Source organism: Scomber japonicus, chromosome 24 (assembly GCF_027409825.1).
Source record: "Scomber japonicus isolate fScoJap1 chromosome 24, fScoJap1.pri, whole genome shotgun sequence".
Lineage (NCBI taxonomy): Eukaryota > Metazoa > Chordata > Actinopteri > Scombriformes > Scombridae > Scomber > Scomber japonicus.
The window spans coordinates 15,441,046-15,467,649 of NC_070601.1; the positions used below are offsets into that span (position 1 = coordinate 15,441,046).

Consider the following 26,604-nt stretch of genomic DNA (forward strand, 5'->3'; position numbering starts at 1 on the left):
CGTTGAATAAGTGGACGGTGACTAGTTAGACCATAACTCACAGGTTCACGATGCTCCACTCTCACGTCTCCTCAGTTATCCATGGGGCAGCTGCTTCTCTCCCTCTCACTCACTCACTCACTCGCCCGCTCTCTCTCTGTCTCTCTGGCGGCTCTGTGACCGAGCGGAGCCGCAACGGACAGAGAAGCAGCAGGCTCAACACACACAACAACCCCCTATTACAAGAAAATGGTTACGGTAGAATACCCTGGAGTTTTTGTACCTCTGTTTTTTTTTTACATCCCTAACAGGAATTTATTAATGTTATTAAAAAAAACACACACACACACACAGAGGGCACTTTTTAAGGCTAAAAGGGCAGGGGCTCAAGCACCCCTAGGGCCCTATGTGTATACGTGCCTGGTCCTTATAGCTCTGTGTTGCCGCTTATTGGACCGATCACACCCCCCACCCGGACCAGCACCAATCGCAACCCACCCCGGACCGACACCAAGTGTAACAGGAACCCCACCCCCCACCCCCCACCCCCGGAACGGACCTCCCTGTAATGACTTTTTGCAGGTTGTGATGTCTGGTATTATTTGAATATCTTAGTATTGAATGCACAATAATAAGGTACATTTATACATGGCACTGTAGGACCGGTTTAATATAAAACACCATTTTATACAATATATATAAGTAGGGGGTCCCCGCTCCATCTCTCTATCAGTTTGGGGGTCCTTGGCCTGGAAAACGTTGAAGACCCCTGATTTATAGTTTAATTGAGTGATTTCATTGTATGCTATACTTTTCTATACAATACATTTATCAGACAGGTATATTTGCTAGTTACTCAGTTATTTAGTAACAAACTATTAGATTATTGTATAAATTCAGGCTGGAGGTAATGATTGTTGCTGATGATCATTTTCTTATTTAATTGATTGAATTGTCAGAAAATAGAACAAAAAAACATTTGCAATTTGAAGTTGAGGGCGATGTCTTCAAATCTCTCTAATAATAACTTTTACTTTTCATACATTTAAGTGCATTAGCTAATCATAACATGAATATAAATAATGCACAATTTAAAATACGCCAAAAATCTGTTTTGCAGATGTTGTCTAAGAAAGAAAATGCATTCAATGTGTTTGTTAGACCTATACATACAATGAGTTTTGTCTGACCGAAAACAGGACTTTTACTCATAGTCAAATCTATTCCACCAATTTTACTCATAAAACAGCTGTATAATATCCTCTGTGGCTCTACGAGGTGCTTTTCAGTCATAGGAAATAACACAGTCATAGTGATCAGGCTGATGTTATGTTGGATTTGAAAACTTTAGAAAACTGTACTGTTTCCAAATCTGAGTGTTTACCAGGAAGGGAGGGTCAAACTAAATGATGCTGTTGGATTCTTTATTTGAAATTGAGTTGGTTTTGGAGATTGAGACATATTAGGTTTAAAAAAAGGTTTGGTTAGTCAGCCTTTGTTGCTTCACTGTTGACCATTCTTTTTTAATCTATGGCTGGCCAGTCCCTGAACATTATGGATGTGCAATACTAAACCACTGGTCTGAGTTTAACCACTGCCATTCAGCCACAAGCGCCTCAGTGAGGTCCAACACTGATGTTGCAATAAGGACTGGCGACTTGCTCGCTGTTTAGATTCCAACTCATCCAAAAATGTTGCATGAAACTGCGGTCAGAGCTCTGTGCAAGTTCCTCCACACCAAACTCCACTTCCCAAAACTCCTGCTACCAAGTTGGAAGCACACTTTTATCCAGAATACCATGGTGTGCTTTATTGGAACCGAGGAGCTGACCCAATAGAGAGCTCCAGATCAACAGTGTGTAAAGTTTACAGAGGTGTTGACATACATATGGCCATATAATGTCTGTGCACACATTTCAGGCTTTACACACTGCAGCAGCCAGTGTGCAAACATACAGTACACCCACGCCGGCTGCAGCCTACACACACTTTAAAAACACACCCACACTGTGACTCATGCATACAAACACGCTGTCATACACACTCAGGGCGCAGCGCGACAGCATATGGCCAACCAACTGCTCCTCGCGCACCATCCCTCGTCTTCTCCTGGAGGTGATTTCCTCAAACCTGCATCATCCCACCTTGTCCCCCCCCCCCCCCCCTCCTTTTTTGCGAGGGTGCGTTCGCTTTGCACTCAGTCGCAAGCGAGCTCCTGCCACGGGTGGAGCGGTCCTCACTTTAAATCCATAACCACCCACACAAAACACAGTCAGCTGCAAGAAGACGTCCAGAGACTTAAAATCAGCTGCCGGGAATTCTTTGATGTGTTGAATTCATCCCCCCCCTCTGTCCTCTTCCTCCGTCTGAGTCTCTTATTGTGAGTCTCTCTGATACACATACACACACACACACACACACACACACACACACACACCTGCACATACTCATGTAAGAAAGACACACTGTTGTGGTGCGATATAATAACAGTTGAGACTTGCCTATAAATTACAGACTGTTTTTCTTTGCTGGTGCAACATAGCCTACATTTCTCAAGCCTTGAACACTGATTCCCAAAGCAAAGAGACCCCCCTTTTTTCCCTCCCTCTCTCTCTCCCTGTCTCTCCTCTCTTCTCTCATGTGTGAAGCTTTAATAAAAGCAATAAGAGCTGTTTCTTTTTCTCCCCTCCTACCTCTTCCTTTTTTGTCTCTTCCTCTTTTCTTATCTTTCTTCCTCCCCTGCCTGTCCCTCTTTCTCTCTATCTTCATGGCCTTGAATGTGGAAAAATCTGTGTGCCTTGAAGAGCAAAATCTCTCTCTCTCTCTCTCTCTCTCTCTCTCTCTCTCTCTCTCTCTCTCTCTCTCTCTCTCTCTCTCTCTCTCTCTCTCTCTCTCTCTCCTCTCGTCAGGGAGGTGAAAAACCTCCTCGGATGGTGTCGAGGCTCCTTTTGCTTTGGGAAGCAGTGGGAAGGGGGGAAGGGAGTCAGAGGCAGGGAGCCTGAGCCCGAGCTCCGCCTCGTCTCGCTCAGCTGCGTCAAGCTTTCTGCAGACAGACAGAACTAGCCGGAAATGTACCATGTGTAAATTCAAAATAAAGGCGTCGACTCTTTTGGGTGGTTCAGTTTTTCTGCATTATTAGTTACGGCATCAAGTGTATCAATTTTCCTTAGCAGATGATTAAACAACATTTGTATTAAAAGACTAATAATAAGTGTCTCAGTATGTCCACCATGCACCACCAGGAGTCTGGAAATGCTCAACTAAATGAAATGCAGTCATTATTAATGGTATTAATTATGCATTATGGATCCTTCTGTTCTGCTAGAACTCGTTGCTTTCATTTGTTGGGTTTAAGCACGAGGAGTGGGATTGGTTAGGGTTAGGGTACGACTATTAGGGTAAGCCAAACAGAGGCAGCCTCTCCTACTATAATATTGAGACTATGCACTTTTAAAAAGATGAACTGCCCAATTTTTGTTTTTATTCCTCTGGTTGCTCCATTGAAACAAATAAGTGACCCTTTCTCTTAGGTCATTCTACGTCATGAGGTAGCAGCAGCACAGTTAACGCTTTGATAGTCATGTCCTAAATGCAAAAAAACCCAAAAATTCCCAGGTTGGCATAATCATGACCCATCCTACTCTGCCTCTGATTGGCTTGTGCTCGCTGCCTTCATTGGTTTGGATTAGGCATGAGAAGTGAGACTGGTTAGGGTTAGTTTAAACCAATTAGAGGAAGAGAAGGCTTAGGTCATGACTTTACCATCTTGGGGAAAAAATATATGGAAGGGTGGCTCATTTCCAGTTACAAGACAAATATGTTCCAAAGTTCCTATTAGAGAGATAAATGTTCTTTAATGTTCTTTAGGACCAAGATGATTTAAACAATACTGGTGTGATGATAGTTAATTTATGTACCTAAGTTGTGCAATTCCACATCCATCTTAATACAAGCAAGGACAATAACATCTCTAGAAGTCATTTATTTTGAATAATTGGTCCAAGAAGCAACAGAAAGCACAGCGTTTCTCACTGAAGCTTTTATTCTGAAGCAGTAAACGGAAGTTGTATTTGTCGTAGTCCGGTGGGATTGACCCTAGCGTCTCTCTGGCCAGTCAGCCTCTGCAACCCACCGCTGCCGTTTGCAGAGAAGAGCACACACCGACACTCGCGCACGCACATACGGTCACCTAGGACGCTTCTCCCCGGCGGTAGAGGACGCTCGGTCGGACCGCGGAGGGGGTCGGGATATCACCTCGCTTCTGCCCGTGAATCGGTTCATTTCCACCGGACTCGGAGGGGCTCTGATCGGCCGGCGATGCGGGAGCAGCTTCGGAAGTGAGTGCAGGGCTTGGGGGGACTTTTTTTATGGTGCTGATAAATAATGGTGATGGTAATTGCGCTGGTCGTAATGCAGTAAACCTGCTCACACACACAACACATTGGCTGTGTGGGATTTCATGGGAAGCAGAGAGGCGGCGAGCTGGGGCACAAACCCCCCCACACTCCGCACAAAACACATTATTTCACCTGTAGTCCGGAATATGGTGAGAAATGGGCCGGGGAATGTTAAACAATGGGACAAAGATGCATTCACATTTGATTTTGGACATGTGGGCATAGATTTTCTCCCCTCTTATGCGCTGTTAACCCATATCTGCAATCCAAAACGCATCCCCAATGAATGTCACCTAGCATGCACATACATTCTGTGGCCAATCTGGAAGCAGACACTGCAAATATTTGCAAGTATAAGTTTAAAACGTGTTAGGCTTTGCATTGACATGACATACAGCGGAGAAGAGAGGGACATGATGTTAAATTTACAAGAAAAAGGGAGGAAAACTGTTCTATTAGGTAGCCATTACACCCAACCACCAGCCTCCTTCTTCATAGCGGCCGTTCGTGTGGTTGTTCCCGGGGAAGCAGGCGAGGTGTTCAGCCAGCAAGCCTCTCCGACCCGCTGTCCTTCTCAGGAGATCCGGACCGTGCATTCCCCAGTTCTAATCCCTTCCTATGTGCTGTTTCACGGGGTACTTTCTGCCATGTTGGAATGAAAAGAGGGGCATTGAATGCTTTAGAGCAAACTGTGTGTGTGTGTGTGTGTGTGTGTGTGTGTGTGTGTGTGTTATTTGCCCGTATGTGCTTGAATTTGGCCCGACAGAGATTTGTGCGTGTGTGCGGTGTGTTGGCAGAGCTTTTGCAGAAGGAAGGAGCTCTGAGAAGGAAGCAGCGACGTCTCGGTGCTTTGCATTCCTTTACAGTCACAATCGCACACACGGAGGTGCAAACACAATCACCTCCGTGCCAGTAAAGCAGCCCCGTGTCTGGATCCTCCTCAGTGTGTTTTTGCAGGATGTGTGTGTGTGTGTGTGTGTGTGTGTGTCTGTGTGTGTACCCGTGCACGGCGATTTCGATGTGCTGCGTTGGTCTATTTTCGGCTGGGAAATAACGCCAGGCCTCATTTTTAGCGCAAACAGCGGGTTGGTTCTGTTTACATATGCTGCTCATCCTCAGTCCAGATCCTCTGCTCATCAGTGTGTAGCAGTGAAGTTGGATGCGGTTGTCTGCACTTACATGGACCTGCGTGCATATGTGTGTGTGCGCGTGCGTGCGTGTGTGCACTTCAGGAGTTGTTGAAATGAGAGCAGGGGATGCGGGCGGGCTGGTGCAGATTTTTTGGCACCAATGTGATTGCAGGTGTGTGTGTGTGTGTGTGTGTGTGTGTGTGTGTAGACTGACTAAATACAGCTGATGGATAAAAAGCCTGAACACACACATTCAACTCTGGATAGCGGTGCTGACGTGCTCAGGCATGATTGTTACGGCTTGTGTGTGTGTGTGTGTGTGTGTGTGTGTGTGTCTTTGTATTAGCTGTAGATGATTATCAGCCACCAGTTCAGTCTCATCTGTATTTTTTAGAGGTGAGTTTCAGCATTCAGAGTCAGTGAAGGGAGAAACTTTCCCCAATTCAGGTGTCAGGCCTTTTTTTCGCTCTATTGTCACGTTCCCATGATTTATAATAAGAGGATAAATGCAGCATCAAGAAGACACTGTGATATTTGTGTTTGTTTGTTTGGGACCAGTCTTCAGGAAGAAGCTCTCAGCAGCCTGCTGACAGATAAGGTTTAAGATGAGACTAAATTCTCCTCCTCAGCCCTCGGGTGGATAATTAGCTCAGCAGAATCCTGCAGCTCAAAGCACAAAATGAAAAATATGAATGTCGGCCACTCCAGAAAGAGAGATCGCTCTTGCCCCCCCCCCCCCCCCTTTGTGACTTTCCAGACGTTGGATGTAAAAGTTGCGCCAAAAGAAAAAAGTTAAATCCATGTTTCATGTTTCAAAGCGTTCATATTAATCACGTATTAGTATTAATCTGCTCTTATTCCAAGTCATTACCCGTGCCTCCCATGGCCTCTGGTTGAATTTTCAACTGATTTCTTGTATGTAGAGTTAAACTAATGAAGCGTTTAGTCTTCAGCCTGCGTACGATCAGATTGTGACGGTGATGGTGATGATAGATTAGATTTCTGGGCTTTTGAAAGGCTTGATAGAAAAGCCCGCGGGCCGTTTCGACGAGGGAGCAGTTGTTGCGAGCGTTATCTCTAATCGCTTATATTTACCAGTGGTTTCAAACCCTCCCTGAACCCAAGCCATCAAAAGCTTCTCTCTTTTTGTGTTCTCCTTTCATGCAATTTCACATTGATTATTACAGCAAAGCAGAGGCTGTGAAAAAAAAAACACTCACCAAAGGTCACAAAGTATAAACGTGTGAGAAATGAATTTGTTCCATTTGGGTTGAATCATGTCGATGTTGAAAAGCCTGTGCAGTATGAGGAGTGTTTTTTATGTTATACATAACATAAGGTTAATGACAGACAGGCCTTCCCTGCTGTGTATACATGTGAGAATGTATAGAAAATGACACCTGTGACAAAACCATCATTCTCCTTCACTTGATACTGCAGACAGAGCCCAGCTAATTCAACACTCATTGTTGTTCTTGTCAGGCTGCAACACTGTCAGCTGTTTTCTCCATGTATTGATTAATCAGCCGCTGCTTGTTTTGTCTGATCAACTGTCCAAAAGCTTCAGATATTCAGTCCCGAGCTTGAAAGAGTTTACACAGAGAATGAATCAACAGTTTTTATAATGCATTCATCTCTTCAGTCAGTCGTCATCTAACATTCTCTGTATCCACATCGTTCAGCTGTGAGGATTTATTTGCTTTCACATCATTGAAAACTCAGATGTTGCTTTTGGACTCTTGGTTGGACAAAGTGAGACATTTGAAGACGTCAGTGTGGTTGGTGTTATTCAGTGTCATGTCATAGACCACACAACTAACAGAAGAATCATCGAAATAATGATCAGATTCATCAGTAAAGTAAATAATGATAAGTTGCTGTCATGGTTTAGTTTATCATCATATTAACAGAAAGAAAAAGCAGCAGATTGTTCCAGCTGAGAAGCAGTAACCAGTGAATGACTTCAGTGATGAATTATTAAAATAGTTGCTGGTTATTTTTCTGTTAGTGGACTGATCGATGAATCCAGGGCTGCAGCTAATGATTATTTTCTTTACTGATGAATCTGCCAATTATTTTCTCTATTAACTTTTTACTCTATGAAATGTAAAAACACAGTTAGTCAGAGCTCAGGCTGATGTGCTCAGTTTGTTAAATCCAATCAACAGTCCAAAACTCACAGATATTAAACAGAGCTGCAATGATGAGTCCTTTCCACCCATTCCACTGATCATCATCTATTAATCATGTAAAATCATTCTTTAAGAACACAAACTTCATTTGCTTCTCAAATGTGAATATGTTCTGTTTTCTGTAATACACAGAATCTCTTTGGTGGACTTCAGGAAACACTTTTCACTATTTTCTGACATTTTATCGACCAAACATCTACTCAGTTAAGCAAGAAAATAATCACCAGATTTATTGATAATGAAAAGAATCATTAGTTGCAGCCCTGCTTTTAAATGTATTGTCATATGAGATGAAAGAAAGCTGAAACCAGAGAATTTTAGACACTTTTGGCTGAAAAATAGCTGAAATCAATCATCAAAGTAGTTGCAGATGGATTTTCTGTCAATCAGTCAGTTGATGAATCATCTCCTTCATATAAAAATGAAATCTATAGGAACTGAAGTGTTTTTAAATTGAAACATTTAAGTAGATGTTATTAAGTGGGATGACTTTCTATATTTTCTTTTGTCAATATTCCATGAATAAGCTGTCTGATGAAATGACTGATTCATTGAAAACACTGACAGTATATATTTGTGAGATGATTTGAGTATGAAGCAGTTGGCCTGGAGCTGAGCAGGGAAGTGTGAACATATGAGAGACACACTGACATGTGGCTGATTTGATCCTGTCATTAGATCTATTGACAATAATATAACTCCTCCATATCTCTTGTCATAATGTTGAAATAAGAAGCTAAAACCTCAACTTAAGTCATCTTGTTTGCAGAACGCTAAGTCGTCATCCTGATGAATGATCACAAAGTAATTATAGTCACAGCTCTGCGTGATCCCTCAGGTTTTGTCATTTCTTTTTAGATTTTCTCTCTCAAACAGCTTCCCTCTAATATCCAGCTGATGAATACGCCTTTCATGCTTCTTCTCTTTTATTTATTTATTTATTTATTTATTTATTTAATTCGCCTCTTGTTCACATCACTTCCCCGAAGGCCTTTGTCTGAGTCTCATTCAGACGCCTGGTGTGCAGGAAACATTCTGCCGGGGCTCATTCTCAGTGATAGGCAGAGGAAGACATCGCCGTAGCCCATAAACCACCTTTAATCATTCATCCAAGAGCCATAATTGACTGCAGCGAGAAGTGACACTCGCGTCTCTGTGCGGATCCATTATTTAAAACGCCTATCTGTCAGCGCCGCAATGAGCTATTCAGCTGCCTGTTAACTGCAATATGTAGCATTGTGTCTGCACGTGTGCGGGTGTTTGTTATTGTGTGACAGCACGGGTGTGTGTGTGTGTGTGTGTGTGTGTGTTATTGTCTGTCAGAGAATGATGGCAGTGGAAACCAACTTTAAGTTGCACAGCACAGAGGAGCGTTTCCGATTTTGAAGCAAGCCTTGAGACATAATCCAATCAAAGCTTTTTTCACTGTCAGAGTAGCTGATTTGTTGTTGTTTTTACAGTGTGAAGAGGAATCGCTGGTAGAAAAACCTGATTGTGAACAAATAAGATAAAAACACAGAGGTGCAGATGCTTTCAGGTTCAACATTCATTGAATAATGTGTCATTAGGTTTGATAAGATATGCAGTGCAGTGCCGGATGAAGCCTGACTGATGCTGCTCAGGTCTTAGCTTTTACATCATGAGCTCATACTAAAGCCTTACAGTAGCATTTTAGCCCATATTAGCCTAAGTTATATAGGCATCATTTTTTGTATATGTATCCTTTTTCTTAATTCAAGTTTAATGCATACAAACATTTTTCTGTAATATGTGTTTTATTATTTCTAGTCATTTGTAATGATTAAATTCCCAGTGAAGTTTAGTGTTTCACTCATTTTATAGTTTAATATAGTTAAACTTAAACTTAAAATATCACAGCCTCCATTACATATCTTTGTCACAAGTGTTTGATAACCACATTGCAAAAAATGTGATTTTCATGTACATATTCTGTATGTATAAGATTATCTGCAAGATTATCGGCTGATATACCGATATCAGAATTTACCATGCCCCAAAAATCCAGTATTGGTCAAGCCCTTATATGCATCTCCTCACACTCCACACAATACCTCCATTTATGATCATTATTATCTTTCAATTACTAAATTACATTATCAGTCAGTCAGACTACAATATCTAACAGCTGCTGGATGGATTGCATAAAAATTTAGAGCAGATACTCACAGTGTCATGAGGATGGATGCTGGTAACTTTGGTGCTCCTCAGACATTTCCTCCAGCGCCACCAACAGGTCAAAATCTACATTTATCATTACCTTTTAACTTGTGACACTCCCATCACCATCAGCTATACTATTACTTAGTGTTTATTTCTGAGTAGCTACCATACTAAACTAATATGAACATAGTCAACATGTTACAGTCTGTTTTTGGTCACCTCTTCCTCTGTGTTGTTTTAATAAGACTCTCTATTGGTTTCTCTCCCCATTCACACTGGAACATTGTTGGGGATTTTGAATATTGAATGCCCCCCTCCTCCTCCGCTCTCCCTCCATCCCTCCCTCCCTTCCCTTCCCTCGTCAGCATCAATCAGATCGCCCTCGAGCAAGGCAGCGAATCCCTGACTGCTTCTCCGGAGCTGCATAGCGCGCTAGTTTATCTTTTGAGAGTTTACGATGCATTATCAACACATTGGCTCTGTCCTGAGGCCACGATACAGTTTCTAGGGAGACAGTGTCAGCTTTCAAAGAGGAGAAGAAGAAAAAAAAAAACTAGAGATGGTTGCTTTCTGAAGCCCATACTGATATGTTACTGTTCTCTCTGTTCATTAATCTCACTGGGAAATGTGGTTTGGTGGAGTAGGACTGCAGTACAGTCCAAGTTTAGGATTTGTGTGTGTGAGTGTGAGTGTGTGTGTGTGTGTGTGAGTGTGAGTGTGTGTGCTAATGTTAGAATAGAGTTGCAGCATCCTCCTCTTTGCTAACATATAGCTGGCTTCCTATAGGCGGCTGTGGGTGGCAGAGACAGATAAGGTGCTGAGGACAGGTGGGTGGTGTGTCAGAGCACAGAGGGGTGCAGGGAATTCAAGGTTTGAAGTTGATGCAATAGTGAAATACGATGCGAGACTTTATTGATCCCTTCTGGGGGGAATTCTCTTTCCCAGGAGCCGGGAGCTTTTCGGTGTCCTGCTCAAGGACACATGAGCCGGGAGGGGCGTGAACCCAGATCCAGATCTCTCACTGATCCCCTTTCTGTGTAAAACTGGAGTCTTGTTTTTTAAATAAAAGAGAATAAGAAAACGGAGACTTCTTGATGAAAGTCTGTCTTTCACTTAGATCTCTTTCACCATCAGCTTCACACTTCAACTGCTGAAGTCACTGATGTCATACACACTCATGTGATTTCAAACTAGCTTCAGTCAATCCAAAACTCTTATTAAGCTTACTATTATTGTCATTAATTCAATGCATAGTTTTGCTGTTTAAAATGTCCTTCACATTTTCTTTCACATTGTTTTTCTTTGTCTGACTGAGTGTGAAACTTGAAGCTGGAAGCAATGACTCCATTGATGAATGGGTTATTAAAACAGTGGTTGATTACTTTAGTCGATCAGCTAATCCATTAATAGATTAGCTGTTTCAGCTCATCAAGTTAATTAGGTTCAGCTTTCAGCATCTGCATAAATAACTAAAGTACAGGTCCAAAAGTACAGTGGTGTTACACAGAGAGAACACACACCAGATCACAGATAGCTAATTAACTTTCCTTTTAGTTAATACACAGTGATGCTAATTAATGACAGCTCATATGTTAGTTGTCACTAGTGATGTTGTTATTTTAACTGGCTACAGGCTATTTTAGAAACCTGGAAGTGACCAGAATTTTCACATTACTTTTTTGTTTACAGTAGCCAATAAAAGCCAAATCTCTGCACGGTCAAGTTAAACACCTAGTATGTAAAAAATAAAGGTGAAGTGTGGACACAGAAAGTGTAACAGGAAGTGACTTTAGCCAGGTTAATCATTCAACTGGTAGTAAGTCATGTTTATATAGGTGGAAGCTTGCATAGTGAATAGATTCAGAGGTTTTTGGACACTGTCAAGTTACTACTACTCAAATTAAATATGCTGTCAAATAGAAATATAATGTAGGTGTTTTCACATTTTGGCCTTTGTGCCAGTCAAGCGTGAGAATTGAATTTATAGGAATTTAGATCATTACAAAGAAAAGCAGCTGAACAGAGTATCTATTGTTTTCTTGTCCAGCAGTGCAGTGGACTCAATAAAACTCCTTTTTGTATTGTTGCAACTGTGACTCATCAATTGCTTTTTGACCCCTGTGTGGAGAATCGCAGAGTGAGATGAACTCAGAAGAGAACAGAAGAGCTACATAACACTTTTCTCTGCTCACCAGCAGCTGATATAAACAGCTGCCTTGCTCAAGGACATCTTGTCGGAATTTCTCGGCTAATTTAGAGAAATGGAACCAGCGAGCGAGTCGGTCAGAAGCGAGCCCCGGCGTTCCGGATGAAAGCAGCTGCATTTGATCCCACGCGGTCATTAGTAAGCATTTGTCCGAGCAGCACGTCGACGAAGAGCCAAGCGGCCCAGCTACTGTACACACAAACTCTGAGCTCAGAGGATTTTTTAAGTAGCTCTTCACCACGGGACCCCTCTCCTCATTATCTGGAGTGGGAGTGTGGGAGAGAGTCAGGGAAGCAGGAGAGAGAAAAAAGCACAAGGGCACGCAGCAGAGAAAGGCAGCATATGGATTGTTATTCTGTACCTACTTTTCCACACAAAGGTTAACTGCAGGTGCGCTTGTGTGTGACCAACTCGACATGTGTGCTTTAACGAGCCGGGCGGGGTTGCATTTGTGCGCCGACACGCCTCAGGCCCTGAATTATAAAGCAGAAAACAGCTTTCTCTGCAGCTCTGTATTTTAAACAGGACTGCTGTTTGTTTTGCTCAGCTTAAAGTTTTTTGGTAGTGTATTTGCTTTCTTGTCCAAATGATCCATAACACCCTCTGTGTGTAGAGGTCACCCACTTTGTACACCTGCTGTTCATGTGTTCTGCAGAATGGGGGGGGTCTGTTTTTTAGTTATCTTCAAGTTTTCTCCAGTTCTTGTTTCATTTTCACATTTATTCTTGCAACAAAACTGAAGTAATATTTCCCTCTAACCAGCGTTGAATGGGCTTTTAACTTCCCAGACACTGTGAATGACACACACACCCTTAAATAAGAAGGCGCGTTCATTTCCAAGATCGCAGGAAGCTAAACGTCTATTTATGAACCATCTGACACATAAAGTGGAAGACAGTATAAATGATTTCTTGAGAATCCACTGTTCTCCGACTCCTGTGAAGGACTTTTCAAATATTTGATGCGCTCCAAACAAAAAAAAACCTTAATTGCCTGGCTGGTAAGACATGTGGCTTCCATTAGCTTTATGTAAATAGGCAGCTGGCACATTACCATCACATTTACAGTAACGTCTGACACCACTTCACACCATATTTATTGTGGCTGAGAACATTGAGAACATTTTTGACAATTTTTATTTCACCCCCACCCCCCCACCCGCAAATGGATGCACTTTGTTATTAATGCAGCCAAATTAGCTGCCCAGATTTTTATGTTAGTACAATAATTATTACTACAGCAACTAAGTGGAACTAATGACGGGGAAAATCAGCTCTTCACTTTACAGTAACATATTTAGTTTTGCCGGCGTTTAATATAAGTGGAGTTTTAATGTTTTCTAGATGGCATTTCAATTCAAAGTGGGTGTTTAAAGATGGCATGAAATGCAAATTAGAGCTCAGATCATGACACTCAGCTGGGATTAAACAGGAAACACTGTGAGGATGTGCGCTGAATGTTGACTTTTATACAACTGCAGCAAATGCTGACACCATATTTAAGGTAATAAAATAACCAGTAAGCAGCAGTGAAGTAATGGCTTCTGTCACAGCAGTATGATGCATATGCAGTGCGAGTCTAGAACCGTTTAGCTTATTTGCACAATACCAAAAATAGAAAATGAAACTTGAGAAATATCCAACAGGTATTATAAGAGATCATACAGTTAAAGCAGATTTGTGGGCAAAGCCAGAACAAAAGCCACAGAGCTTATTGTGTGGCTACTGTTGAAAAAACAAAATCTCAGGAGCAAAATGATTATTTTACTGTAGTTTTACATTCACAACAGAGAGGATTAGTAGAAGGAGATGAAGACTTTCTGAACATGTTCTCTATAAAGCCTCTGGGGAACAGTTCACTAAAGTAGTGGGAACTGGATTCATAGTAAGCAATTCTGACTTATACTGTATCTCTTGACAGTCACGACTGGATTACCAACCGACCAATTGAACAAAGTGGACCCCTGCCTCAGAATTCCAGAGACCCCAGAGGTTTCTGGTTTAAGGCTCCACACCACACCAGCATATTAAACAGAGGTTTTTCAGTGGAATCATGATCTGTGGATTTGCTTCCAGATCTTCCACTTTCAAAGATCTATGAACTTCCACACGTAAACTGTCACCATTGACCAACAGCCGTCTGTCTGGGCAGTGCTGACCTTTGAGGAAATGAAGAGCTAAATAAAATAGGAGGCAGCTATCATGGACTGCTCCACAACACATAACATGGTTTAAGACAGTTATGAGACCGCTAGTGATGGAGCTAATAAGCTTGCTAACTGAATAAATATCAGGCTAGCTTGCTTGGAAAGCTAATGTGACAATAGCTGTGTGTCATTCACTTATTTATTGCTCTCTACAGTATATTACTAAATTAAAACACTAAAACAAAATGGATGATGGTAAATATGATTTCAGATTCAGCCTGTGACTGTGACTGAGTAGCGCTAGCATCTTCCTAGCTGGCTAGATGGTAGCTCTAGTAATTCACCGCCTGGCACTTAATTAGCCTCTATATTACCAAGATATGAGTGCTGCTTATTACACAAGGACATGTGTGTACATATGTTACCATAGCGCTTTGTGGTGTGACTGAGTAGTGCTAGCATTTTCCTAGCTGGCTAGCATCTTAGCTCCATTAGTTTGCCGACTAGCACTTAGTTAGCCTCTGTAGCACCATGCTGCTAACACCACCTATTACAGAAGGATATACAAATGTGACCATAGCACTCTATGGTGTTTTACTGTGTGTGAACTGGTTTGTAATAGTTTAACCAAGCTATGTACTGATGAAGTACACCATTAACTGACATGAGTCAGTGTTTTATATATATGTTTAAACCTTTATTTAACCAGGGAGTCTTTTGAGATGCATTATCTACCATTAGATATACATAAATTCCTAAATGCATGTGTTTAATCCAGTTACCATGCAGTAAATGTTTGTGTCAGTTAGTATTACAGCAGAGAGAAAGTGTAGAGAGTTTAAATGCACCCAGCTGCTCATTTTTTGCCGGAGGGCCTCGTAGCAGCTTAACCCGGCTGTGTTCACGCAGCACGCAGATATAAAGTGAAGACCATTTACTTTTTGCCCATTTCTTGAAGGTGTCACCCTCGGAAGTCTTTTTGCCAGTTTCATTTCCTCTGACAGCCTCATTGTTCCACACGGTCCTTTGAAAGCTCCCAACTGTCATCGGCAGTGCTTTATTCCAGCGAGCGCAGCAGGTCACAAGGAAGTTAAATGGGTTAATTGGTGCTGACCTGCGTGTGGACAGGAAGCACAATGCAGGAGTGACACAGAACGCACAGGACAGGATTCAGCAGGAATGATGGAATAATGGGAATGTTGAAGGGTTTTAAGATGTTCTACTGCTACGTGAGAAAACACACAGACTGCTCTATGATTGCAGTTCTAAAGGAGTAAATCACACACACCCAGGCTCCCCTTTTCACCCGATCTGTTTGTCTCCAACACACACACACACAAGCGAGTCCCTTGCGAGCGGCGAGCAGCAGTCACGAGGAGAGAATGTGTGAGGGGAGAATGACACAGCAGCCATCTATCTCTCTTTCTCCCTCTGCCTCTTTCTTTTTTTTCTCCTCCCTTCCTTTCTCTCCTTTATCATGCTGCTGTGATACAGGGGGGATGGAGTCTGTGAGATTTTTTTTTTTTTTTGTGGAGCACCAGTGCCACAGCGGGTTGTTATTTTCTAAGATTACAAGATGGAGGAGAGAAACACACAAACAACAGGATTAATGTGAGTGTCGGATTTCGGGAAAGCTGATCGAATTCATCAGCAACTGAGATTCATTTCATTGGAATCCAAAAGCACTTTTCATCTTGTTTTTTTTAGTAAGCAGTTCTTATTCCAAACTGCAGCTGCATATGTCTTCATATTTACCTCGCTGGACTATATAGAGGCTTTAATATATCTATAGTGAAGAAACTGAACAGCAACCATTTGAATTGGTGCTGGTAAATGTGTTGATTATGATAGATTTGCTTAGTTATGTGTTTTTTAGTTACTAATATCAGGTATCAGTCTGATCCTGACTCAAATATCTGGATCAGCTATCAGTGATAATGGTCTGATACTAGCCTGATGTTTCCTGATACATAAATGAATGAACTCAGTCACCTCCACACAGAGAGGCATACAGCTGGTATTGGATCTGTACTCAGTATCAGCTGACACCCAACGCCCAGCTTTCAATATTGGAAATGAAATAAGTCAGATTTGTGCACCTCTATTTACCCATATTTACAGTTCTAGGTTGTGAATTGCATTGAATAGTCCTGAAATGGTTTGATTTTACCTCAGTAACCACCTTAGTATAAGAGATGGACAAGATGTTATTTGTGACATTTTTTAAAACCTTCCTTTTTTTTCTTGCATTTCTCCTGCCCATCTTATGTGTCATATTGGGTTTTGGACATGTGCTGCTTGTGTTCACCTTTTTTTTAACAAACATTTCCCCCAATATCACAATAACATACAGTGTTCACCAACTGCTAGAGCTTGAAGGAAATGAGAGATTTCCTCTCACACAGTTCTTTCTATACTGATGTAAACCTTCTCCTACTGAAGCAGAGACTTGGCACTTTAATGTAGTGTCCATGACTTTTCTTTCAAATGGAATGTTCTGAAGCGCAGAGCCTTGAGAACAAAACATGTAACTGTACACTCACTGTAGATAACAACAGGATTTCAGTGGAGACTCGTATTGGTATTTATTGTAGTGACTGTGTTACAATATGCAGCATTTTCATATGGACTTCTTTAACTTCATTAAAGGTCAGAACATTTTTCATGACTCAATCATATTTTTTCCACTGTTTTAAGGGAAGACTTTTCATATAATCAGATGTTTGTATAAGCTTGAATAAATCTGACCAGTTCACTTTTCTATGATGTGGACTTATTCTCACTTGCCAGTTTATTGGTATGACTAGACAAAACTTTTAGTCTAATGCATCATCTGTTTCAGAGAGTTGTTCTTAGTATTTTGTCCATCCCATTTCTATGAATTAGGGTTGACTGAATATCCTTTCAGTGTAGACCAACACAGTCAGTTTTCAGTCATTTTGGGTGTTAAGCCGATTGTCTTTATCCAGACTGACTCACTGCAAAAACAGCAGTAGAACAAGTTTAAGCTCCTCACATCGCAAGCGAACTGAATAAAAGATGACCGTCATGTCTCTTTTTGTCCCCTTCCAGCCACCAGACCCAGACAACATGCTGGGACCATCCCAAGATGGCCGAGCTCTACCAGTCTCTGGGTAAGACGCACTTTCTCTCTCACATGCACACACACACACACACTAACATCTAATGAAGTCATGGATTACTTGACTGTGAAACAAACTGCTGCATCACTTGGTTATACATTACAGTGCTGAATGAAGATGAAATGAAGAAATTACCAGGCTGTTAGTTTCGCTTCAGTTAGTCAAAGTAAAATTGTGGATATAAACAGAGACGTGTAGCTGCAGCGTTTCCTCCTTCTTCATCTCTGACTCTGTTTCTCTTCCAGCGGACCTGAACAACGTTCGATTCTCAGCCTACAGAACAGCCATGAAGCTCAGACGCCTGCAGAAGGCTCTGTGCTGTAAGTACACCTCTGTGTGTGTATATATACTTTATATGTGTGTGTGTGTGTGTGTGTGTGTGTGAGAGACATAGGGATTTGTCTCCTGGTTCATCCACAGTCCTCTCATTGTGTTCCAGCCCTCCTACACTCTTCCTTTTGTTCTTCATTTTCTTCCATCACTCGCCATCTCTCTCTTTTTTTTTAAGCTCACCTCATTTGCCATGTTAGTCTTCCTCACTTCTTCCATCTTTGCCTCTGCTCTCACAGTCTGTGCGTGCGTGCTCGTCCATATGCGTGTTTACTCACCACTCTCGTCTCTCGCCGGTGGATCTGTAAAGTGTGAGCCGCCTCCAAGCTGTTATGTGTGTGATATGTTTTTAAGGCGTATAGCTGACTGCAACCGCACAGTACCGAAGCACTATTTATGTTACAGAGGCTTGCTAAATATACAAACAAACAGGTTTGGTGATTAACCCTGGAGAAGGCAGAGCGGTTGTTTCTTTAACTCTTTGCTCACTTTATTCCCTGCTGTAGACGAAGAGTTCTTTTTATTGCTCTTTCTTTCTTCTCATCTCTGTCTCTACAGTATGTGATTATCTTCCTCTTTTTTTTAACTTCATTTGAAGTCATTCTTTTCATTCTTTTGTAGGAATCTGCTTTTTATTTAACTACAAATGGGCATTTAAATAAGATATAGAACCTTTACTGTCGTCCATGCTTTTTAAACTGCATATGCATGAAAAGAAAGGGAAAAAAATAAATGCTAAAAAAAGGGATAGAGAAGATAAAAAGAGAAAAATTGACTGACACACATAGGAATAAAGTGCATAATGGCTAATAACACCTTAGAGCTGCATTAGTCAATGTTTTTATATAAATAATGGATCAAATGACTGTGTAATGAAGGACTAAGTGATAAATCAATTAAAGATAAAATATTCCTTTATTAGTTCCACAGTGGGAAAATGTACATTGTTACAGCAGCAAATGGAGGGCAAAATGGAAAGCATCAATAAAAAGAATAACGTAATTTTTGTCTTTGTGCAACATTTTAAATGTCAAAATAGTGAAAATCTAATGTTAAAAAATAAATGTTTATTTTTAGTCCAAAACCAGCATAGATGTTTGCTGCTATATTAGCCACTATGAGTCAAGACAGTCCCAGAAGCTGTGACCTTATTGGTTACACTACACGCTGTGCTTTGTGCAGTTTACAGGACTGTAGTGACTCCAGGCGGCTGTCTCAGTGAATTTAACAGGAGTCAACTCAAAGATTCAATTTAACAAGAGGGACAGACAATTGTGCACTGTGGATTATGAGAAGCTGAAGTGTGGAGAAGTCAACCATACAGCTTCCAAAGTAGATGACTCGTAAAGTAACAAACAGCAGCAGATCCATTAGTGAGCACACTTTATCATTGGGACTGTACAGAACTGATAATTAAACTGGACGTTTTGTTCTCTAGTTGAAGCATTTAGCACTGACAGTCAGACAACTTGTATTTAATGTACAGTTGTAAATAAGAGCTGAGTTATGTTGAAGTCAGTTGGACTGTGAGGGCCATCTCCAAAACCTCCAGCTTGTGTGTCTGGAGGTGTTCAGAGGTATGTTTAAAAGCTGTCCTCTTTTAAGCTTCAGCTTTTCTTTTTTTTGTGCTTCAAAAACATGTAGCTATTTAGTGGAATCCATTCTTTCCTCCACCTGTGTTTCTTGTGCCACTGGCTGCAACACAAGCCCAAAGTATGATAGATCCACCCCCTTTTGTTCTCCAAACATACCTTTGCTTATTGTGGCTAGAGAGTTTATTTTAACTTCATCGTATGCGGAACCTGTGTCCAAAATGATGTTCTGTTGTTGCATACTTCTGACGTTGGATGTCATAATAAGGAGGATGCAGGTAGTGTGTTATTCCAACTTTTACAGTGCCTAAACTTTTGCACACACCACACTGTTTTTCTGCCTCTGTGCCATCGACAGCTGTGGCCAGATGTATTATGTTTCATGTTGTCCTTCCATCCCATTCTCATCAACACAATATCTCAAGAACGCCTTGAGACAATTTTTCAATTCTGGGACAGATATCCACTTGGTCTCAAGGATGAACTAATTAGAATTTGGTGGTCAAAGGGACACTGCCATTGTGTGGCTTGCACAGTAACCACTCGGCCAGCAATGCCATTCCTTCACTAATGTCCTTGCACAATTGTCCAAAAGAAAGACTTTTCAATCCTGCAATTTTGTAAGCAAACAAAACTCAATTAAAAGTCACAAATGAACCCCGAGCTCTCATCAGAGTTATTTCCAGTCACAGGACTCTAATAAAAACTCTGTACTCTACTGTGTTCAACACCAAATAGCTGACTGACAGAGTTAGAAAGCAGCTGATGAACACAGCAGAGCGTTGAGCAGATATGTTTCTCAGCAGAGTGAAGGATGATAATGGACTTCAATTCAATTCAAGTGAATAGAAACATGACTGCAAATGATTATTAATGATACTCGGTGTGTTCTGAGTGTGTAAATAAGCAGCTGTTTGCTAACATGTGTAAACTTGATTAGGTCATGTTGTGTGCAGGCTCAAGTGGCAACATAATCAATCAATGCAAGCTTTAAGCAGAACCAGAACCTCAAAGGTTACTATAGTGATGCTTGCTTCAATAGCATCATGTTTTTAAGGAATCCTGTTTAGAGGCGTCCACATTTTGAAAGTGAGTCACAAAAGTCACAAAATTCATGCCTGTAGTGGCATGTATGTGTACCAGTACAGGTATGTGAATTCAAACACATTCTTTAACCTTATCAGCCATGCCAGGATCATTTAAAGACTTCCTCTCACTAGTAACACACCTCTCTCCTTTCTCTCTGTCCTTCAGTGGACCTAATGAATGCTAAAGATGAATAATGTGATACTTTATTGATCCCTGGAGTGAAGTCACCTTCTCACTACTGTCCTTGAGCAGCGTAGAGCTCAGGGACTCTTTGAACATTGAGGGTTTAAACCCAGTTGCTGCAGTTGAAGGACAGTCTCAGCTCAGCCTGCTGCCTCACACGTGCATGTGTTTAAACAATTCTCTCTTCTTCCCTCTTTGATTGTTTCTGCAGTGGACCTGCTGAGCATGCCGATGGCGTGTGAGGTGTTCGACCAGCATGGCCTGAAGCAGAACGAGCAGCTGCTGGACATCTCTCAGCTGGTCACCTGTCTGACCAGCCTCTACCAGCGGCTGGAGCAGACACACTCCCACCTGGTCAATGTCCCGCTGTGTGTAGACATGTGCCTCAACTGGCTCCTCAACGTCTACGACACGTAGGTGGAGCACACTGTACACACACACACACACACACACACACACACACACACACACACACACACACACACACACACAAAAGAGTTTTCATTCTTTGATTTATGGGTCAAATTTAAAGGGTTTAAAACATGAAAATAAATGTATGAATAACATGCACAAAATGTGTAAGTGGTGTAACCACAAAAAAACTTACCAAATAATTCAACTTGCAAACAGTAAATTGTCAATAAAACACCATATCAACTAGTTTGGCATGATCTTACCTAATAACTTTTTATATTAAATAAAGGTAATGTAATACATTTGTTCTAAATATGACATTTAATCTGGAGAATCATGGAGATCAGGAAACATTTACATTTTTTAAATGAAGTCATTATTAGTATAAGTCCACTTAAATACACTGTAGGTGATAACATATGTAATATTTATCATTTGTGGTTACACCATTTGCCATTTTCAGGAGCATTCAGTCTTACTTTTGGTTAAAAAAATGGTGCAAATATCATTTCAAATGACATAAAACCAACAAAAATACTAAATGTGCATTTTAACAAAACTGATGCTGCTTTTAAGACACTGTTTCAAGATATTTTTGAATTGCTCATCTTGCCAACCCTATGTATCACTGACCCTTCTCTGATTGAACATGTTTTTTCATGTGTTTTGTTGGTTATTAGTGGCCGCACGGGAAAAATCCGGACTCTTTCGTTCAAAACTGGAATCATCTCACTCTGCAAGGCTCACCTGGAGGATAAATACAGATGTAAGTTAAACACACTGAAGTGATTTTCAGTCAGAGCTCTCCCCTGTGTCCTCAATGATTTTTGAAAATCACCAGGCTTTCAAATTCAAGTGGAATGAAGTGGATGATATTTGAGGGGTTGCCCCGGAATCACATTTGAACATGTTTAACATGTAAATGGGGGAGATGAAAATAGAGGCATGAGAAATATGTTTTTTGTTTTTTTTAATGAATGCTGCTGTGGATGGCTTACAAAAGGCCAGCCCGCCCACCCCAATGAGCTAACACACACTGACTCAATCATGTTCATGCATATGCATCATTTTTACTGCTGAAACTATTAAATGATGTGATTAGTTGAAAACGAATTACAAACCGTTTTTATATATTTTACTAAGCAAAAATCCCACATTCTTCCTAGTTTCAGCTTCTCTAATGTGATGCTTCTAATAAATATCTTTTGAGTTTTAGAATGTTGGTCAAACACAATGAGTAATTTGAAGATGCTACATTGAGCTCTGAGAAATAATGGAGGGCATTGTTTGACTATTATTTGACAGTCTATGGACTTGCTAATCAAAAAACTCTTGACACATAAAGAGCAGACAGACTGAAGTAGTAGTCAGAGCACAGTGACCATGATGTGCCCATCTGTACAGTGGATGCCAGTGATGCAGCAGATTTTACATAGAAAACAATAGACATGGAGGTTTTTGATGAAGTGACTTACCTCCTAGAAGGGAAAGCGCTCACACTGAAAAAATAGCATTACTGCAGCTCTGTTAAACAGCAACACTTTAAGCTCCTGTCACTGAAAACTACACCCTCTTTAAACTTCAGTGACCTTAATTTTAAGTGTCGCATATCAGCTAAAATCCAGATGTGATTTCATACACTTTCTCTTTCATTCAGCTCCATTAATGCCTTCAATTTTGTCATCAGGCACAGACTGGACCCACCCTGTAGAGGCTGTTTCCACAGAACACTGGTTAAAGTAGTTCCAGCTGGGAGGAGTAAAGCTTATGTATGTTTCCTGGATAGACTGATAGTATTTATCTTTTCAGCATCACTCTACAATGTGACTCAAACTTTCTCCTGAGAGGGTTAATGCAATCAGACCTCAATCTGTCACCAGTGCTTGTTGGATTCATTTGCATTTAGCTTGGAACAGATCACACCTCTAACAAAACAATGTGATCTGCAGGAATCTCACAGGTGCTACAGTTTTCATTCAGAAAAGCCAAATTTGCAGGTCTGCTCTGTCTCTCGCCTCCCCATCTTCTCTTCTCTTCTTCTTCGTCTTCTTCCTGTCCTGTCTGATCCCTCTTTCTCTCTCCTCCTCCTCCAGTCCTGTTCAGGCAGGTTGCCAGCGCGACGGGTTTCTGCGACCAACGTCGTCTGGGCCTCCTCCTCCACGACTCCATCCAGATCCCCCGGCAGCTCGGTGAGGTCGCCTCATTCGGCGGCTCCAACATCGAGCCCTCCGTCCGCAGCTGCTTCCAGTTTGTACGTGACACTCTCTATCTCTCACACACACACACACACACACACACACACACACACACACACCAACCCAAACACTCATTTCTACATGTCTCAGCCTGAGTTAGCAGCCTGATTTGACCTTACACAGTTACACAGCGTGATAATGAATGGACTCTAATAAAAGTAACAGGACTGCAAAATACTGTGATTTCCTGCACGTCTATTTGCACCTCTGCCTAAGGCCCTCCAGATGAAGGCTACATATTCCTACTGCCACACTCATCATCCAAGTGTTTATTCATGTCAGGCATAATCAGGTTATTTATAGAGAGAAAGTGGATTGTCAGTAAGCTTTGCAGAAAAGGGCAAAACATCGATAAATGCAAGGAAAATAACAAGAGGAGAGGGAACACAGACTCCAGTAAATAGGGTCAGAGTCTATGTGTGTGTGTGTGTGTGTGTTTGTCTGTGTCTGTGTCTGTGTGTGTTTGTGTGTGAATTGAAGTGTCAGCCAGGAGAAGTGAGTGACAGACTGCAGGGGATCAAACAAATGATCTCTGACAGCTGCAGAGATGTTGCTGGCATGGAAACATGGAATTTTTTTGCGGACGGGCCCAAAAAAAAAAAAATCTCCCAAACAAATAAAGCAGAATAAAGACAATGTATGAATGCACCTGCAGAAAATGAAAAGAGCATGACATCGCACAACAGCAAGGACACTAAAGTCACCATTTCTCCAAAACAGAATTTCCTTAATGTTTCTATGTGTCGCAGCAGACTGTAAATGTAGCATACATATATTTTTATTTCCTCAGAGGATCTCAGTAATTTCAGTGTGACTGGATTATCTCTGATCTCTGAGAGATGATCCACTATTTTTCATGTTTCATGTCTCTACTTTGGACATAGGATTGAGCTCTTTTTCTGAATTGTATTATGAAGTCATTGTTCTGTGTCACACAACGGTAATATTGTTCACTAAACTCCTCCCACATCCAATCAAAGCTGTGTGACCACAACAATACACAGGTGGTCTGTTGAGCTTTGAGTTTTTTCCACAAGCAAAATCAGTGTGTTTGGAGCTGTAGTCACAGAGATAGGCTCTATGTAGAGACTTTTTTATTTGTAGGCTTTACAAAAAACAAAGCACACCAGAGCAATGTAGGACATTGAACAGTGTTTATCTGCTCTAACATCAGACATAATCTTTAGCATGTTGGACTAACTAACTTACTACTTACTGTAGTGATGGTTTTACTTACAAAGCCAAGATTTAGCATCATAAAGTAACTCCATTCATTTGTGAGGTTACATAAAAAAGCCTTCCTTTATGTTACTGTATCAGACTTTAGTAAGTAAGTTAATACTAGGAATAACTGGCTTTACACTGCAATGCTGTTTCTTTATTTCTGTGTCTTGAATCAGCCAGGGAGGATGCTGGGAAATGGCCATTTCAGCCTCAGTCTTAGCAGCAGGGCTGTGTGATATGACAGCAGATATCATGGGATGATAGAAAAACCTCATTTATTTTGTTGTGTTGTAAATCACACTCTTTACAGCTTTATTTTTCATCATTTAGTTCATCTTCTGTGTGGATTACATTAATACATTACTCTTCTCTGCTTTTTACTCTAGAAGCTTTTATTGCACTTACAGTAACATAACAAGTGTAATATTTGTCAGCTCACACTGGCTGAGCTGAGCCCTCAGTGTGTGTTTCAGTCAGCTGAAGGCTGCTCTTTCAGCCACAACAACACACAATTTACTGGGAAGCTACAGCTGATCAAACCAAAATTGATGGCCACCAACTACACATGAGCTGCCTTTGTTGACCTCTGCAGACAAAGAACTCACTGTTTAAAAAAATTAGTGCATTTCAAACAGTAAATGTGGCCTCGTTATCATTGTAAGCTGCTTGTGTGCAGTGCTAGGAGGGAAAGATGGACAGAGAGCAGTGGCGGTGCTCAGAGACGACTCAGATATTGAGCACAACAGTGTGATTTGTGGAGATAATCGTGGCTCCAGACACTGTTTTTCATCTCCTGCCTACTTGGTCTGTTTGTGATGTTATTGAAGACATTTTCCATAAACACATTGATTGACAGAGCCACTAATTCAAGCCTTGATGCTGTGTGAGAGCTGTCAGCATCAAGTTTCTGTCATCTTTTTGAGGCTGTAATAGCGGTAATATCTCAAACATTTTAAATGATAATAGAAGGAATTAAAAAAAAGCTGAAATATTAGCTTTTAATTACAGTGATATGGTTTAAACAAACGCTCCTTTTTAGATTCTGATGAGTTGAGTACATGAACACACACCTGCACACACACACTCACACATGCACACCCTCAGGCACACACACCAGGTGGACTATCTAATCTCATCTAGCCCTAAAATTGGAGACAGTTTAGCTTCATTCCAGCTGCTTCCTCTGAGGAGTCAGGGAGCATGTGGGCGAGACAGTAAGAAAAAAAGAAAAAAAAGTGAGAGATAAGGGGGTGGGGCGTCAATTCCATGAAAACTCCGAGACCCTGGAGTTCCCAGAGTCCCTGCTGATGGGAAAATGATGCACAAAGTTAGATTATTTTTGTTTCTTGTCTGTTCAGCTCTTTCATTTTTAAAACAATACAGACATGACTAAAGATAAATCTAAACACAGTCTAAAAAAGGTTAGTGATATTTTAGTCATGTTATAAATTCCACAAAAGGACAAAAACCAAGAGAGTGTGTGTCTGTGGCTCTAAGCTCTAAGCCCATTGGCTCCTATGTCAATATGTAAAAGCAACAACATAACATGTCATGTTTTAAAAGGTTCAGTAATTCTCCATAAACATTACTCAAACAGGAGGAAGTAGCACATTTGTTTGGGAACTATTTTCAGCAGCGGATTAATCCACATTTATCATGATCTAGTGAGTATTTGTGACAACAGGACGGTGTGTGTGATGAGTCAAACTAAACCACAGTGTGTGTTCAGTGTTGATTCTCACAAAAAGACACAATAAGAAAAACACACTTCTTCAAATGAGGAAGGAATCCAGCTCATCACCAGCTGATAAGATTGAACAGTTTCCAGCACCTTTTCCTGATAATGACTTTTTTTGTCACATTGAAAGCAACTTTCATTTTTGTGTTTTTAAACCGTGCTTTCTGTAACTGTTTTCTCAGGCTAACAACAAACCTGAGCTGGAAGCCGCCATGTTTTTGGACTGGATGCGTCTGGAGCCTCAGTCCATGGTGTGGTTACCTGTCCTGCACCGTGTGGCTGCCGCAGAGACCGCCAAACACCAAGCCAAGTGTAACATCTGTAAAGAGTGTCCCATCATAGGCTTCAGGTCAGGAGACTCAAACTGTTATATAATAATAACATGATTTCCAAATAGGTAATACC

The 26,604-nt window shown here is 41.2% G+C and overlaps 1 protein-coding gene across 5 annotated transcripts in view; it reads left to right on the forward strand.

Moving 5' to 3' along the window:
- Positions 1 to 26,604, forward strand: part of dmd (dystrophin) — a 208,415-nt gene that overhangs the window by 157,054 nt on the left and 24,757 nt on the right. For 3 of the 5 annotated variants that reach the window (XM_053314365.1, XM_053314368.1, XM_053314367.1), the window contains 6 exons: positions 17,304 to 17,365; positions 17,620 to 17,694; positions 20,780 to 20,981; positions 21,663 to 21,748; positions 23,076 to 23,233; positions 26,382 to 26,548. In XM_053314365.1, coding sequence (XP_053170340.1) covers positions 17,304 to 17,365; positions 17,620 to 17,694; positions 20,780 to 20,981; positions 21,663 to 21,748; positions 23,076 to 23,233; positions 26,382 to 26,548 — 750 coding nt within the window. Of the gene's footprint in view, positions 1 to 4,153; positions 4,317 to 14,609; positions 14,616 to 17,303; positions 17,366 to 17,619; positions 17,695 to 20,779; positions 20,982 to 21,662; positions 21,749 to 23,075; positions 23,234 to 26,381; positions 26,549 to 26,604 lie in introns of those variants that run through there. The other 2 variants (XM_053314366.1, XM_053314369.1) reach the window with 2 other exon arrangements.